Source organism: Giraffa tippelskirchi, chromosome 5, assembly GCF_054371585.1.
Source record: "Giraffa tippelskirchi isolate mGirTip1 chromosome 5, T2T-mGirTip1v1.2.pri, whole genome shotgun sequence".
NCBI classification, from domain to species: domain Eukaryota; kingdom Metazoa; phylum Chordata; class Mammalia; order Artiodactyla; family Giraffidae; genus Giraffa; species Giraffa tippelskirchi.
This window is the reverse complement of record NC_137279.1, coordinates 12,163,117-12,180,069: the sequence shown is the minus strand read 5'-3', so window position 1 is coordinate 12,180,069 and position 16,953 is coordinate 12,163,117. Positions and strand designations below refer to the sequence as shown.

General features: G+C 38.6%; 1 protein-coding gene across 2 annotated transcripts in view; it reads right to left on the bottom strand.

Annotated features, from left to right (window-relative positions):
• Positions 1–908: 908 nt before the first annotated feature.
• KCNK2 (potassium two pore domain channel subfamily K member 2) overlaps positions 909–16,953 on the bottom strand; it is a 483,277-nt gene continuing 467,232 nt past the window's right edge. The window contains exons 7-8 of one of the 2 annotated variants that reach the window (XM_081491320.1): positions 1,706–2,058; positions 909–1,186 (exon numbers count right to left, since the gene is read on the bottom strand). In XM_081491320.1, the coding sequence (XP_081347446.1) occupies positions 1,741–2,058 (318 nt within the window). In that variant the 3' untranslated portion in view covers positions 909–1,186; positions 1,706–1,740. Of the gene's footprint in view, positions 1,187–1,490; positions 2,059–16,953 lie in introns of those variants that run through there. The other variant, XM_081491318.1, reaches the window with a different exon arrangement.

Sequence of the window (16,953 nt, the reverse complement as noted above, 5' to 3'; positions counted from 1 at the left end):
TTCTGGCTTAAATTTTGAAAAATAAGCATCTGTTAAATTTTCTTTTATTTTTTTAAGATCCTGGGTTTATTGTTTAAGACCCTAATATGAACGCCACTTATTCAAATACTCCCACCCCCAAGAATAAAAGTCATGTTTTGCAATTATATTTAGGGAAATCATTTTCTTTCTGCATTTTAAAAATTTTATTTACAATGTACAGCAGATCTATGTATGAAAATAAAAGAAAGAGGAGCGATCTACTAGGTGTCTTTACTGAATTTCTTCTGAATCCTGAAAACCTTCAAAGAGTTGCAGGATATAAAATTAAACTAAAGAGGATTAACAGCCTTTTCTATCTTAAAAAAAAAAAAAGCTCTCAAGATTTAAATTGTGCTGTAACAGCTTTTTTCTCTAATGTCAGAGATGAATTATGCCTGCAATCTGCATTTTTCCATGTGCAAAATCACAGTGATCCAGTTTCAGCTTCTGCTCTCACACTCAGCCACAACTCCAGAGGTACACCCACAGAAGGCGGGGGCTGTGCCCAACTCTGCCTACACATCCCCTCCCCTCACCGGGCACACGCTACCCAGGGAAAGAAAACCAGGTAAGCCTTTCATACGTCAGAAAACAGATAGGTGCTGGCAGTATAATGTTTATTAGCAAATGCTTATAACACATCGGCTCTCTTCATGTCATCTGAATGGCAATTCACACCAATTGTCTAAATTCATCTTCAATAATATCCATTTTAACAGTCGTCTTTTGCCACATAGCTTATGGATATATATATATATGGATCTATATATGGATTTTCTTCTTCCACCTTTAAAAGATATGTATATATATATATACAAATATATATATATACATACATAGTTAGTAATAAATGATAAATTTTAAATACTGCCAGGAAAAAAAGGGACTGTTTGGGAGCAGTCAATTTTACTGGCCTGGTAATAATTACACTGTATACATGTACCATTGGTACCCGAGTCAAATAAATACTCAGAGGGGCCATCTTTGCACCTCATTTCTCTGCAGTGCCTGTAACGCTAGGGTTTCTGAGTGTTGCTTCAGTGTCCATCTAATTTGGCATCTATTCCTTCTTCGGGCATCATCACTTCGGTCATTTTACACACTGTTTCCAGCAAGGTATGGTATTCAAACGGGAGTTGTGGGGAAAAGGACTGTGGAGCTGAGCCTAGGGGTGGGGCAGGGAAGGAGAAACCACACATTAGCCAGAGAGGTTCTGTTTCTTCATAAGATAAGGCACTGACAGAAAATTTCTTAGGTAAAAGGCTGCATAAGAATTTCTTGCCATTTACAAAAAGAAATGTTGTCATCCATAAATGGTCCATATCTAGGCTCAGTTAGGTAGACCCTGAAAAGTAAGGACTGATCCCTCAAAGCTACATTATTACCAGAAACAATTATAATTCATTCTGAGGCCTTATGGCACGTTAGGAAAAGAGGGAGGAAAACAGTCTGGGCACAAAAAAAAGGCATCAGACATCGCTTGTTTTATTCCACTCGTCAAAGAAAGTGGACTGTTCAACAAGCATCATCAAAAAAAAAAGTAGTGCTGGCTCAGAATTCCAAATTCTCTTGATGGCAGATGACCATGATGGGTGTATCTATTTTTTTTCCCCCCTTTGGAGCTCATGCACAATTTTAAAAATGCTACCAGCAAGAGTCATAAAGAGCATATAGAAGTCCTCACCTAATGGCTATGCCTGAGGCTCTTCAAAGAGAGGGCTACTTAATGTTCTCAATAACAGCAATTTCCTCGCCTGCACAGTGTGGTGTCAATCCGTTCAAATAGATACTTTCTGTTTTCAGTAAGGAAGGCAGGACATCCCTCTCGCTGGCCAGGTGGTTCACGGACAGGGTCCTCCTACAGGGAGTCAGCTCCTGGTTGGGGTTTCCAGCCAGTTCTGCAGAGAGCTTCCGCTTAATGGAGGTGGCGCGCTGGAACTTGTCATAAATCTCCACGCTCAGCCGCCTCCTGGTTTCCTTGAATTCAGCCGTGACGTTGGCTGTCCACTCGGCAGCATGGGCTCTGAACTCTCCCACCTGGAACATGCGTGCAGAGAAAAGACAGACATACCAACAGCACAGTCAACATTCTGTGTGCTTTACCCTCTGAGCATTGTATTTGGGAGGTTTGAAAAGGAGGTCATAGCTTTTTGTAATAGGAGCCATCTGAGAATTGAGGTCACTGGGCAATTTGTGAAGAGCAAGATTCCATTTTATATAGATACGACTTTAAAAATGAATCTATGAGCTTAAACTCTATTAACTAAATTATATGAGAGGTACTAGATGTCCTTGTTTCTGGAGATGAGTCCTGTCACTGATGCTATAAAAAGGCAATCTCTTTTAAAAAATCTGCTGTGAGGTGTTTTTTTTTTTTGTAATTTTAAGAAGTATTTGAATGTGGAGAAGTCAGGAAGACATAGGAGAAGCAGCAAGACAGGGGAAAAGAGCCTGGAATGTGAACCCAGGTGACCTGGTTGGTTCTCATAGCAGCGATGCTATTTGCTCCAGATATAAACACAGATTTTAGAGACCAGAAATGGTGTGTGCGAGAACTCTGAATTCAACCCCATACTGGTCATTTAGGAATCCTCTGTTTACTAAATAAGCAACAAAATGTTTTGTCTCTGCTTCCAGGGAAAGCAAATAGAAAAGGACTGACAAGTTTATTGTGAGGCCCATTTGGAGAATTTCCAAGAAATAGTTTCTCAATGAATGTTTATGGAATTAATTAATTTAACCTGTCTGAGCTCTCATTTCCTCAGCTGTAGCACAGGCATCTTTACAGTATATACCTAACAGGATGGTTGGGCTAATGTTCAACTGCAAGGTAGTTATGACTGTGGCCTTTGTTTGAAGGTTAAAGAAAAAAATATTGTCAAGTCCTAAGCATGTGGCCCTAAAGAATCTGCCTGCAATGCAAGAGACTGGGGTTTGATCCCTGAGTTGGGAAGATGCCCTGGAGGAGGGCATGGCAACCCACTCCAGTATTCTGGCCTGGAGAATCCCATGGACAGAGGAGCATGGTGGGCTACATTCCATGGGGTCACAAAGAGTCAGACACAACTGAGCGATTAACACTTTCACTTTCAAGCATGTGCATAATAATGTTCTCTCTGACCTCTTTAAAATGATTCTGTACTTTAGTGACCTAAAACAGAACAGTGACCAATCCCATGGTAAACTTTTTCTTAATCAACTAGAATTCAGTAATCAAGAAGATTTCCTAGAATAATCTCCTAAGGTGGAACAAGTCCCCCACCCCTCGTTGGTAGCACTTCTTTGGGGGCCAAACTTGACTCACTTTTTAAATGACGTGGGCACCTCCTTACCTGGCAAGTGAATAACTACAGCTTTGTTTGGTTTTGTTTTACCTCTGTTGCTTTTCATTTTAAATTTTGATATGGGAAATATAATTGATAGTTTCTGCTATAGTTTGAATTCCTAAAAATTCATATATTGAAATCCTAACTCCACAGGTGATTGTATCAGGAGGTGGGGCCTTTGGGAAGTGCTTAAGTCATGAAGTGAAGCCGTCATGGATGAGAGCAGCATTCTTACAAAAGAGAATCTAGAAAAATCCCTCACCCCATCCATCATGTGAGGACACTGCAAGAAAGCTCTGGCTCCAAACCAGGAAGAGAGTCCTTTATCATGCTGACTCTATGATTTTGAATCTCTAGAACTGTGAGAAATAAATGTTGTTTATAAGATCCCCAGTGTGTGGTATTTTGTTATAGCAGCTTGATGGAACTAAGTGAGGTTCTAAATATTTACACTGAAAGTCATAGATATGTGTGTGGGTTGCGGGGTGGGGGGTGTACCCAAGATGGAAACTGTTCAAATATCCTTGGAAGGTGGCACGCAGCAGATCAACTCTTCCGCATCCACCCATAATTACATACATGCACACATTTCATGATCTACTTTTTATTTTAAAAAGGTCTACTTTCTACTTGTATTGTCCTAACAAGGAATAATTGCTTGTTTTCCAGATCTGGTTTTGGAAAAAGCAAAAATGGAAAAATGAGAAGTTTGTGGCATACATAATTCGCAAGATCAAGCATTCCTTAATCACTGAGGCATCTTAGAGGGAACCTACAGGAAAAGAAATGCTAATTTTATAGCAATTCAGCCTGAAGATTCTTACTGTTCCCATAAGGGACTGTGCCTGACTGCACTTAGCTCTAAAAACGATTATTGAAAGTTTAATTCTGCTTTGGGGAAACTCTCTGGTTAGGCAGTATCAATCAGTGGTTAGAAATGCTGAATCATTCCAAACACACTTATAAATAAACCCCTCCAACTGTTTATATTCTTTTTCTGTTTGCCCAGCTGTCTTTTTTATTAGACTAAGCATTTTTGAGTCTGGGGTCTATACTATATTCATTGGTGTATATAAAACACCTAGTATCTGGAACAGAAAAAGCACTCAGTAGAAATTTGATGAATTGCACTGAATAAGTAAACACTATTCAAAAAGTTTTGAAATAAATATTTTTAATATAAAAAGTTAAGAGATTCAGTTGTTTCTCTATCAGTTTTGATTTAGTTTTAAAGACTTAAAATTGCCGTATGCTTACAGAGAGAACCTGATTAATATGGTCTTGAACAAAACAGTTATCATTGTCCGACATATCATTAAATTCTCCTAGTTTACATTACAAATTGATAATCTCAAGCAGTGTGAAATTTGCTGTTTAAAATAAAACATAGCTATTGATGAAAAACTAAACATTCTATCTGACTTTCACTCCCATCTTACCAATGATTTTATTAAAAAGGAATTAACCTGTTCTATTTGAGAATTCATAATTTTCTAAGTGTAAAAAGAAAAAAATTACTAATATACTATTTTCTATTATGAGCTTATCTTAATAGTATGGTTAATATTATAAAGAAAACAGCTAAGAGTCTACATATTTGTTTAAATAAATGTTTGTGAAAAGTGTAAGAATTAACTACTATATTCAATTTCCTCCCATAAACGACTAGTTAACTAGAAATAGTCACTTTCTTAGAGGACATCCATCTGAGTAAGCCCCTAAATCATGCCTCAAGTCTGGAGGCACTGTCAAAACTGATGGACCTAAAATTAGGTCTATTCTCTTTTTTAAATTAATTTTTATTGGCAAATAGTGATCTGCTCCAGTATTCTTGCCTGGAGAATCCCAGGGACAGAGGAGCCTGGTGGGCTGCCGTCTATGGGGTCACACAGAGTCAGACACAACTGAAGCGACTTGGCATGCATGCATGCATTGGAGAAGGAAATGGCAACCCACTCCAGTATTCTTGCCTGGAGAATCTCAGGGACGGGGGAGCCTGGTGGGCTGCCGTCTATGGGGTCGCACAGAGTCAGACACGACTGTCGCGACTTAGCAGCAGCAGCAGTGATTTTCAATGTTGTGTTAATTTCTGCTTACAGCAAAGTGAATCAGTTATACATATACATATATCCATTGCTTTTTAGATTCCTTTCCCATATGTCACTACAGAGTATTGAATAGAGTTCCCTGTGCTATACAGTAGGCCCTTATTAGTTATCTATATTATATATAGTGGTGTGTATATGTCAATCCCAATCTCCCGATTTAGAGGGAGGGATAAATTTAGAGTTTGGGATTAACAGATACACACTACTACATATAAAACAGATAACCAACATGGACCTATGTATAGCACAGGGAACACTACTCAATATTTTGTCATAACTTATAAGGGAAAAAAATCTGAAAAAGAATAGATATGTGTACATGTATAATGGAATCACTTTGCTGTACACCTGAAAGAAAAACACCATTGTAAATCAACTATACTTCAATAAAAAACTTCTTATTGTTATAATAGATTTTGCTTATCTAAAATGCAGGTGTTAATACTTTTATTTGCTAATTTTCTCTCTCCTACAACTAGGATATAAGTTCTATGTATATCCCAGCACATAGGAGAGTACCTGGTATGTGGCTGACTTCTAAGAAATATCTGTTAAATGAATGAGTACATGCCCCCCAAATTCATGTTCTCTGTAATCTTGCACCTGAATGATAACAAGAGCCATAGTATAGCACACATACCACCACTGTCTTTCTTCTCTGTTCTAATCTTTATTCCTCCTCCCTTTTGATGACCAGTAATAATTTTGCAAAAATGGTCTTATATTAAACATACTGTTTTGCAAATGGATTTTTTTCACATAACCAATTTTAGTCTTTTTTTTTTTCCTATTAGTACTCATTATACTACCTCATGGAGAAGGAAATGGCAATCCATTCCAGTATTCTTGCCTGGAAAATCCCATGGATGGAGGAGACTGGTAATCTACAGTCCATGGAGTCGCAAAGAGTCAGACATGGCTGAGCAACTAGTACACACACACACACTACCTCATAGTTTATACTAGCGGCCCAGCACTCCACGGGATGATGAATGTGGCATGCCCTTCTTGATGAATAAGGGGTTGTTTTTTTGTTTGTCTTCTTTTGCTATAGAATATAGCAAAATATCAGTGAATATTCTTATACCCATATCTTGGTTAATGTGATCAATAATTACTAGAAGTGGAAAAACTGTGTCAAAAGATACGTGTATTTTCAGATTTTGAGGATGCTGAAGTTTCCATCTAATCCCTACTGTCTTCAGACTCAAGGTTCCCAGTCACCCCACTATTTCCTCTTTTTGCACACTGAGGTAACCTCTGTCTTTTCACAGCAAAAAAAGCATTAGATCATGGATCCTGCATAGAACCTCTTTTAGAGATTTTAATCATCTCTCTATTGTGACTGGAAATTTAATTGGTCATAAAAAATTGAGTGAAAAATGAAACCCTTTCTTAACTTGATCTGATTTTTCTCCAGAAGCAGGTTTCTTGAAGTCACCATCATTGCTCAGGTTGCACTAATGACACACAGCTTTCTACAGAGCAAGGTGCTTCCACAAATTAGTGATTCCTGCAAATTAGGAAAAGCCTAAATACAAGGAGAGCTCAGACTTGTCTGAGTTCATAACTCTTTAATTTCTCATCTTTAATTGCACTCAATCTCTGGCAGAGGCTGGTAGAATACTGCCTCTAGGGCATTTTTTTTGTTTTTTTTTCTAATTTTTCTGGAGTTCCCAGGGGTGGAAATGCAATTTCTGAAGGTCATAAGGGCTGCAGCTGGAAATGTGATCAAACAGGGATAGGAGGGGTTAGCAAGAGGTGAGAAGAAGCCTCCAGTTCCAGCTCTGTCACTTAGTGGGTGCCTACAGCCAAGCAATTTAATCTTTTTTGAGTTTCAGATTCCTTATCTATAAAACAAGGTCATAATATTCTATTTCACAGGAGAAACAAATGGTGTGTGTATGCATGTGTGTGTGTATGTGTGTGGGTGTCTGTGTTCTTATAACATAAAGAACTGCACAGTTAATAATTATGATGATAATGCTGGGTAATGATATGGTTTGCTCAGGGCACTTAAAGAGCTTAAAGAAAAGTACCAGATACAGAATAAGTGATATAGAATTGAAAAAAATGGGGCATTTTCCCCTGGAATATAATTCACAGGTTCTAAGAACCTGGTGGCAGTGAGGTCTAAGTTCTCTGATACTCTCACCAGAAGTGCTACAGATGGATCAAACCCAGAGTTCTGGAGATCTTTAAGGCATGAGGTGTTTTGAGAATGTTGGAGACATACAGAAAAATTCAATTGGCCAATCGTCCCAGTCAGAGACATTGAATGATATATTTCATCACTCAAATGGATGTCAAGGCAAGAGATTGTTTGTGTTTGCCTTATCCTCATCATTACAACTGAAATAATACTGTAAAATATAATAGTGAATTTATTGTATCACTCAGTAAACATGTATAACTCATAATGAAACAGACTCTCATTATTAATATAGGTCTATGTGATGGGATGGAGTAAATTTTGTATGTACAGATAGAGCCTACTATGCGCTAGGCATTGCTCTTTTAGAAGTATGAACTTATTTAATATTTACAACAAGTCTGTGGGGAAGATTTCTATTATTTCGCAGAAGAAATTGAGGCTAGAGAGGTTAAAAAACTTTAGACACACAATGAATATGCCAGGATTCAAATTTGGAGGTCTAACTCCAGCATACTGTTTCGCCTCACCAGGAAAATCTTGTTAATTCTAAAGACTAAACATCTTTGGGAGGAGTGCAAGGCAAATTCACATTATGTGGAAATCCACCCTATAGCAGGTTATTAGGGCAAGGATCTACCACCATAATTTCCTAAAGATATTGAAAAGAATGAAAATTTATTCATAAAAAATGCACTAGGAGCACTTACCAATTCAATAATGATATCTATATCCTCTCTACTGTGCCCTTATTTTTCTACTATTCTTCATGATACTAGACGAAGAACATAGCAGCTCAAACTCAAAGCAAAAAAAAAAAAAAAGAAAAAGAAAGGAGAGTCCCTCAAAAACAAAACTAAGGCCACCAACATAGTTGCTTATTCCCATTTCTCTAAAACATTCCTGACCTGAGAGAACTGTCTATACCAATGTATTTATTATTCATAAAATAGCACATGGTATCCTAAAGTACAGACTCATATTTTTAAATGATGACAAAAATACACGTTCAAACTCTGAAGGTGCTTTTTTGATTTCAAACACGTTAAAAAATAAGCTCTAGAGATCAGTACATTTAGATAAGTAAATTTTTCCTCCACCGAAATGTTAATGCTTGTGGATAATTACAATGAATCCTTATGCATTAAAGCATGTTTGTTTCATCAGGTTTTTAGAAAAAATGTTCAAGAACTTATTCAAATGCTGAAGTATGTCATCTCCCTAAAACTAAGCAAATCTACAAACAATAATAACAAAGCTGAGGACTCCACCATGAGCAGTAATAGCTCCTACGGGATTGCCTGCAGCCCGTGCACATGACTCAAAGAAGAGATCTTCCTCTGTATTCCATGTATTCTTAACATTCACTTAATTCTCATGGCCCAGTGATCTGATTTACAAGAAAAGAAAGAAAATGGAGTGCTACAAATGCTCACTTGCCTTCTAAACGCTACTGGAAATGCTCTCATCCTTGTGACTAAATGCAGTTGCACCATTCTCTGTCCCTCTTTTGCCTGATCTTTGTAGCAAAAAAAAAAAAAAAAAAAAGGCATTGGTGAAGACTTCGTCCCTCCCAATCAGTCTTTGCTCTTAATTTCCAAATCAATACATTTTCATGTTTTTTTTTTTTTAAACCATTCAGGTTAATTCTCTATCAACCTAGAGGGATCATTTTCTTTTACCCTCCTCTTAACTACTTTTGTACCTTAGGCTTCTATTCTTCTCTTCCCCTGGATAACCATATCTTTCCAATCATTTCAATTAAAATCTATTCGCTGATGACTCTCAAATACATATTTCTAGATCAAGTCTCCCTACTGAATTCTGTATCTGTACAACTGACTACTTATGAAACAGCTTCAGTTTAGATGGATCCCAGGCATCTCAAATATAGCACATCTCCAAATGAAATCCTTTAACTTCTCAAACCTGTTCTTACCCCAGTGAATAGCACCATTAACCACTAAGCTTCCTAACTGGAACTTCAGTGATAACCCTTTATTCTTCCCCTTACCCAGTCTACACCAAATCAACCCAACGTCTCGCTGATTTACCTCTTTTTCTAGCAATTCCATTTACTTTTCTCTGTTCCATTGCTAAAACTATTGTCTAGTCCATCATTCTGTCTCATCTATATTATTTCAGCAGCTTCCTAACCAGTTTTGCTGACCTAAGTCTATCTCCCTTATGTGTATTCTTCACACAACAGCCAGAGTGCCCCTTAATAAACACAAATCAATCAACTATTTCCCCTGCATAAGCCATACAATTGGTATTCATTTCACTTAGTTCAAATTCCTTAAAGTGGCTCATATGTTTTAAGGTTTACCTCCTGTTCCAGCTCAATTCTCACTCCCAACCCTCTCAAAAGTCTACTCCTGGGGGCCATCCTGAACATTTGTTTTTTAATTTTTATTGAATTTGTTACAATATTGCTAATGTTTTATGTTTGTTTTGTTTTTTAGCAGTGAGGCATGTGGGATCTTAGCCCCCCGATAAGGGACTGAACCCATACTCCCTGCACTGGAAGGCGAAGCCTCACCTACTGGACCACCAGGGAAGTCCTTGAACATTTCTCTCATTTCCTCAAACATGCCACTCTTTCTTCTCCTTCACTCATTCATTCCTTACTGTTTTCTCTGTCCAGAATACTGATTCCCAGTCTTTCTCTGGGATATTTCCTACTCATCCGAAATTAGACAACTTTATGGGGCCATTCTCTGATCCTCTAGACATCAGATCACTTGATATTTGTATCTATATAAGCCTGTACTTCCCTGACATTACTCTCATCACAACTTATTACAGCTACAAGTTTAAATGCTCTTTTGGCTTCATGCCCACGGAAATCTTCAGGCAAGAATACTGGAGTGAGTTGCAGATTCTTTACTGCCTGAGCCACCAGGGAAGCTTTCATGGTAATAGAGAGGGTTTGTCTGCCATGTACTATTCAGTTTTCTTAGAACCTGGAGGAGTGTACATGTGGAAGTTCAATAAGCATTTGTTAGACAAATGAATATCAACAACCTCAGATAAACAGATGATACCACCCTACGGCAGAAAGCAAAGAGGAACTAAAGAGCCTCTTGATGAAAGTGAAAGAGAAGAGTGGAAAAACTGGCTTAAAACTCAACATTCAAAAAGCTAAGATCATAGCATCCGGTCCCATCACTTCATGGCAAATAGATGGGGAAATACTGGAAACAGTGAGAGACTTTATTTTCTTGGGTTCCAAAATTACTGCAGATGGTGACTGTAGTCATGAAATCAGAAGATGCTTGCTCTTTGGAAGAAAAGCTATGACAAACTTAGCATATTAAAAAGCAAAGACATTACTTGCCGACAAAGGTCCATCTAGTCAAGGCTATGGTTTTTCCAGTGGTCATGTATGGATGTGACAGTAGGACCATAAAGAAAGTTGAGCACCAAAGAATTGATGTTTTTGAACTGTGGTGTTGGAGAAGACTCTTGAGAGTCCCTTGGACTGCAGAGAGATCAAACCAGTCCATCCTAAAGGAAATCAGTCCTGAATATTCATTGGAAGGATTGATACTGAAGCTGAAGCTCCAATACTTTAGCCACCTGATGTGAAGAACTGACTCATTGGAAAAGATCCTGATGCTGGGAAAGATTGAAGGCAGGAGGAGAAGGGGACGATAGAGGACAAGATGGTTGGATGGAATCACCGGCTCGATGGACATGAGTTTGAGCAAGCTCCGGGAGTTGGTGATGGACAGGGAAGCCCGGTATGCTGCGGACCATGGGGTTGCCAAGAGTCGAGCACGACTGAGCAACTGAACTGAACTGAACTGGAGATGAATGAATGACAGACAAATCAATCATGTTTTGGATATACACTCCAGTAAAAAAGAGTCTGCTTCTTAGTGACTGTACTGGGATAATCTTGTTTATCTCAGGAGGGAGACATGGCCAGGTTTATTTAAAGTAAAGGTTCAAAGCATGTTTCCTCAAAGTTCTTAGTCTTTGGAGAGCTTCCTCAGCATCCTAAGAAGCCTATGATGCTGCTAATGTCTTCTTTCACAGTGAAGAACATCATGTTTCTTGTACAAATCCCTTAAATCAAACTGCCTTTTCTTTCCCTTCTCATTTTGCATGCATGGTCAGCCATGTCCAGCTCTTTGTGACCCCATGGACTGTAGCCCACCAGGCTTCTCTGCCCAGGGAATTTTCCAGTCAACAGTACTGGAGTGGGTTGTCATTTCCTTCTGCTTGGGATCTTTCCAACCTAGGGATCGAACCCATATCTCTTGCATCTCCTAGCACTGGCAGGCAGATTCTTTAGCACTAGCACCACCTGTGAAGCTTTTCCCTTCTCCTTGTGTGTTAGTCACTCAGTTGTGTCCGACTCTTCTGCGCATGGTATTCTCCAGGCAAAAATACTGGAGTGGGTTGCCATTTCCTTCTCCATCCCTTCTCCTTACCAGCTCCTTAATCTTTTCCATTGTTCTTATCACTCTGCATGACAATACCTGGATAGGTTATCCTGGAACCTGGTCTTCCCTATCCTCAAGGGATGTAACCTTTTGAAAGATAAAGAAGGTTCAACCTTTTAACTTCAGAAGAATCACTGACATCTTCATCACTAACTAGCAATCCTTATTAAGCATCTAGGGCTTCTCTGGTGGCTCAAACGGTAAAGAATCCACCTGCAATGCAGGAGACCCCAGTTGGATTCCTGGGTCAGGAAGACCCCCTGGAAAAGGGATAGGCATGGAACAATAGACTGGTTCCAAATAGGAAAAGGAGTAAGTCAAGGCTGTATATTGTCACCTGCTTATTTAACTTATATGCAGAGTACATCATGAGAAACGCTGGGCTGGAAGAAACACAAGCTGGAATCAAGATTGCCAGGAGAAATATCAATAACCTCAGATATGCAGATGACACCACCCTTATGGCAGAAAGTGAAGAAGATCTAAAGAGCCTCTTGATGAAAGTGAAAGAGGAGAGTGAAAAAGTTGGCTTAAAGCTCGACGTTCAGAAAACTAAGATCATGGCATCTGGTCCCATCACTTCATGGGAAATAGATGGGAAAACAGTGGAAACAGTGTCAGACTTCATTGTTTTGGGCTCCAAAATCACTGCTGATGGTGATTGCAGCCACGAAATTAAAAGACGCTTACTCCTTGGAAGGAAGGTTATGACCAACCTAGATTGCATATTTAAAAGCAGAGACATTACTTTGCCAACAAAGATCCATCTAGTCAAGGCTATGGTTTTTCCAGTGGTCATGCATGGATGTGAGAGTTGGACGGTGAAGAAAGCTGAGCGCCGAAGAATTGATGCTTTTGAACTGTGGTGTTGGAGAAGACTCTTGAGAGTCCCTTGGACTACAAGGACATCCAACCAGTCCATCCTAAAGGAGATCAGTCCTGAGTGTTCATTGGAAGGTCTGATGTTGAAGCTGAAACTCCAATACTTTGGCCACTTCATGCAAAGAGTTGACTCACTGCAAAAGACCCTAATGCTGGGTAGGATTGGGGGCAGGAGGAGAAGGGGACGCCAGAGGATGAGATGGTTGGATGGCATCACCGACTCGATGGACATGGGGTTGGGTAAACTCCGGGAGTTGCTGATGGACAGGGAGGCCTGGCGTGCTGCGATTCATGGGGTCGCAAAGAGTCAGACACGACTGAGTGACTGAACTGAACTGAACTGAACCCACCCTTGAGGCTCAGCTGGTAAAAAATCCACCTGCAATGTGGGAGACCTGGGTTCGATCCTTGAGTTGGGAATGATTGAGAATGTTTAATATTTCTGAATCATAATTTTAAATTGTTTACTAAAGTATAATTTTTTTTATATCTTACTACACACCTGAGTGTGATGAAGGATAGTTCCCTACTGTGTTTTTCATATTTGTTAACAGTTTCACTCCTGAAAGTATGCTTGTCCCTACCCCTGGTCAATCTTCATTGAAGTAGTCAGTTCTTAGTAATAAAAAGTACAACATGAACTTAAGAGAATTTTCAGTGTTCTCAGTTTGAAAAGAGTATTTTAAATAGTATGTCTTTTAAATGCTTGGTCTTTATCAACTGCATTTCTAAGGTTAATTTCCTCCAACCAACTCTACAAAACGTCAGCAAAATGTTTTTCCAAAAGAGTAAAGCTGACTTTTGAGCAAACTCTGGGAGATGATGAAGGACAGGGAAGCCTGGCGTACTGCAGTCCCTGGAGTCGCAGAGTTGGACACAACTTAGCAACCGAACAACAAAAAAATGTGACTTGTGAGGAGCAGTACATTTTTACACTTTTCTTTTTTCCCTCTGATCTGTTTCTGAACCATGTTTCTTTGACAGGAAGTCTTAATGCTACTTTGACTCTTGATAAGAGGTAAGCCTGTGAAATTCCTCAAATTTAGAATAATTTTAACCTTAATTATTTATTTACATTAACTCTCTAGTTCACTATGACCCTCAGAATCACCCAAAATGCCACCATTTTGAACAAATCTTTAGTCCTCTGTACCTTTCCCTTATATCAGAAAGCCTAGTGTTCTCTGTGTCAGCTTTTCACCAGAATCATAACTACCCACTTTGCCTAACTATTTACTAGCTTTGAATTTCTACGATCCTCTTTATGGAGTTTTGGGTTTTGATCATTAATAGATGAGTGATAATAAAAATTTGCTAACATTCTAAAGTATCCATTTCCAAAGATGAGTTTCTCAGCAATTATTTGCAGGCAGCTACTTTAGAGTAGAAACTGGTGGTATGATTTGGAAATCTGGCAGCAGCAACTCTGCCGGTCCACTGTGATAAGATAATTCAGATTTTCCTTTCCTCAAAGTCCCTCCCAACAATCATTTTCCTTGCATCACTCCATCCCCTTTATCACTTCATTTCCAAGAACAATTTTTTTTTTCAGAGCTACAATCTTTTCTAAAGATTTTTCCCTAGAGATCTTATCCTGCCTCACCCATATTTTCTGTTCTAATTGGTTTTACTTTTTCTTCCTATGTGCACTCAATTAACTATGAATAATAATCACTCATTATAGGCAAGCTAATCCCTTTTATGGAATCATAACTGGATGAGGAATTTTTTTCTGAAATGCTGGAAGGTTTTTGTAAAGTTTTCACAATTACCCACAGCCAACTCAAATATTGGATAATACTTGAGCCTCAAGTTTTCTTTAAAAAAATAAAATTCTATTTACATGTAGATCTGAGCAGAGTAGGATGAATAGAAAACCTTTTCCCTAAGGATGTAAAGCAAAGCTGAACATTTAGGATTTAATTGCTATTAAATAACCTCCTTCACCAGGCATAACATTTAAGAAGTTTTTCTTGTTTTTGACCAGTGCTTTTTCCTGACCCTTTTGACAGTGAGATTTTGATTTACTCCTCTCAGTACTCAGAAACTTATCTACTTTAATGACTTGAGGAAAGTTAAATATTACAAGCAGGTAGCTGAGTTGAAATCATCCCTCTGGTTAAATATGTAAAAATAATTTTAAGCCTACTTTGCATTCCAATTTCAAAGGTTGCCTAGACTATACTTTCTAACAATTATCATTAATTCATTTTCTGAAGTATTCCCATTTCATTGTATTGTTTAACTGTACTATTAAAAGAACAATTCAAAGTATTCTCTTTACCAACCAGGTTAAAAAAAAAAAACAGAACAACTGAAAGGATTACAAAGTGTCACATTATCCTGACAGAACAGTACATGATGTTTTTCTCTGGTTTTCAGGAAAGTATATGTAATATTCATAAGGTTTCCTTAATTTAAACTACCATTTTTAGTTAGCAATTTCTCCACTTGTTAATACCACACATGTTAATACAACTGTATAAAGATTAAGTACAATAGTTTTAATTTAAAAAGTCAGAAGGATAATAATAGTAATATCATGATTTTATCTTTCATCAAAAATTGCAAAAGGATAATGTATATTATCAACTGCATTAATAATGAGGTGGGGTTGTGAAATCAGACGCTTGTTGTACAGTAAACTCAGTTTCTTAATTATTGTCACTGTAGTGACATACTGGCTCTGTGTCACTGAACACCTTTGAAAGCCTCCCCCCTGGTCTGGGGTTACTTTAACAACCTATGTTTCAGAGCTCACCCAACTTATATAACATTTTATTGCATTATAAAAATATGGGAATTAAAATTCATGAAGCAAAATAATTTACATATGTTTTAATACAATTCTCCACATTTTTATATGATTGCGTTACAGTAACTAGACATGTGTCTGTTAGTAAGTGTGGACACTCTATGATGGGGGGATGATGTTGGGGGGTGGTGTTGGGAGATGGTCATCATCTGTTTGTTATTTAATTTCTTAAACGTGTATAGTTGTGCAAAAAAAAAAACCCATTCAAATGAAAGGGTGGGCTGAAAACCTTAAAGGCACTCTCCACAAAATATCTTCATTATATAATTAATAAAACCAAAACACGTAATTACACTTCAAAATTCGTTTAGGATATCTGGAGTTAACAGTAGTTTACCTGTAACAAAAGGGTATTTTATGTTCCTATAGGAATGCAAGTTGTTGTTTACTCACTAAGTCATGTCCGATTCTTTTGCGACCCCATGGACTATAACCTGCCAGGCTCTCTGCCCATGGGTTTTCCCAGGTAAGAACACATCATGGGTTGCCATTTCCTTCTCCAGGGGATCTTCCCGACCCAGGGATCAAACCCGAGTCTCCTACACTGGCAGGCAGATTCTTTACCACTGAGCTACCAGGGAAGCCAAATAGAATACAAGACCTGTGTTATTAAAAAATAGCTTGGCTTCTCTTCTTCTTGCACTTTCCTTTCTAAGCAAATGAGCCCCAAAGCAGTTAGATGAACAGAACTACGGAGACATCAGTGTGACAGGTTTGGGGAGGGGGCCTTGGTACCAGGATGAAATGTCAGAGCTAGATCAGCTTGAGGGGAGCACCCACACAATGAGTGGTGCCCAGTGTGGGGTTCAGAGCCTGAGAGGGGTAAGGAGGACAACCCCACAAGGAAGTCCAGTGTATACTGCTGGAGACCAAGCAGGAGGGAGAGGGCGTCCCTGGAGGGTGGGGAGTGGGCACAGCAGAGGCAATCCGAGCCTGGCTATATACAAGAAGAAAAAAAATATTGGGAATAACAAGGATTAGGTATTTTGCTGTAAGAGGAAGTAATTACAAATACAAAAATCAGAGTAGATTAGAAGGAACTCTTGGGTTAGATTGGAATGGGAATATCAGTTTGAATTCATGATTTTCTCTGTGATTATTATTTTTTTAATTGAAGTATACAAGGCTTCCCTGGTAGCTCAGTAGGTAAAGAATCCACGGGCAATGCAGGAGACTACAACGCATGAGACGCAGG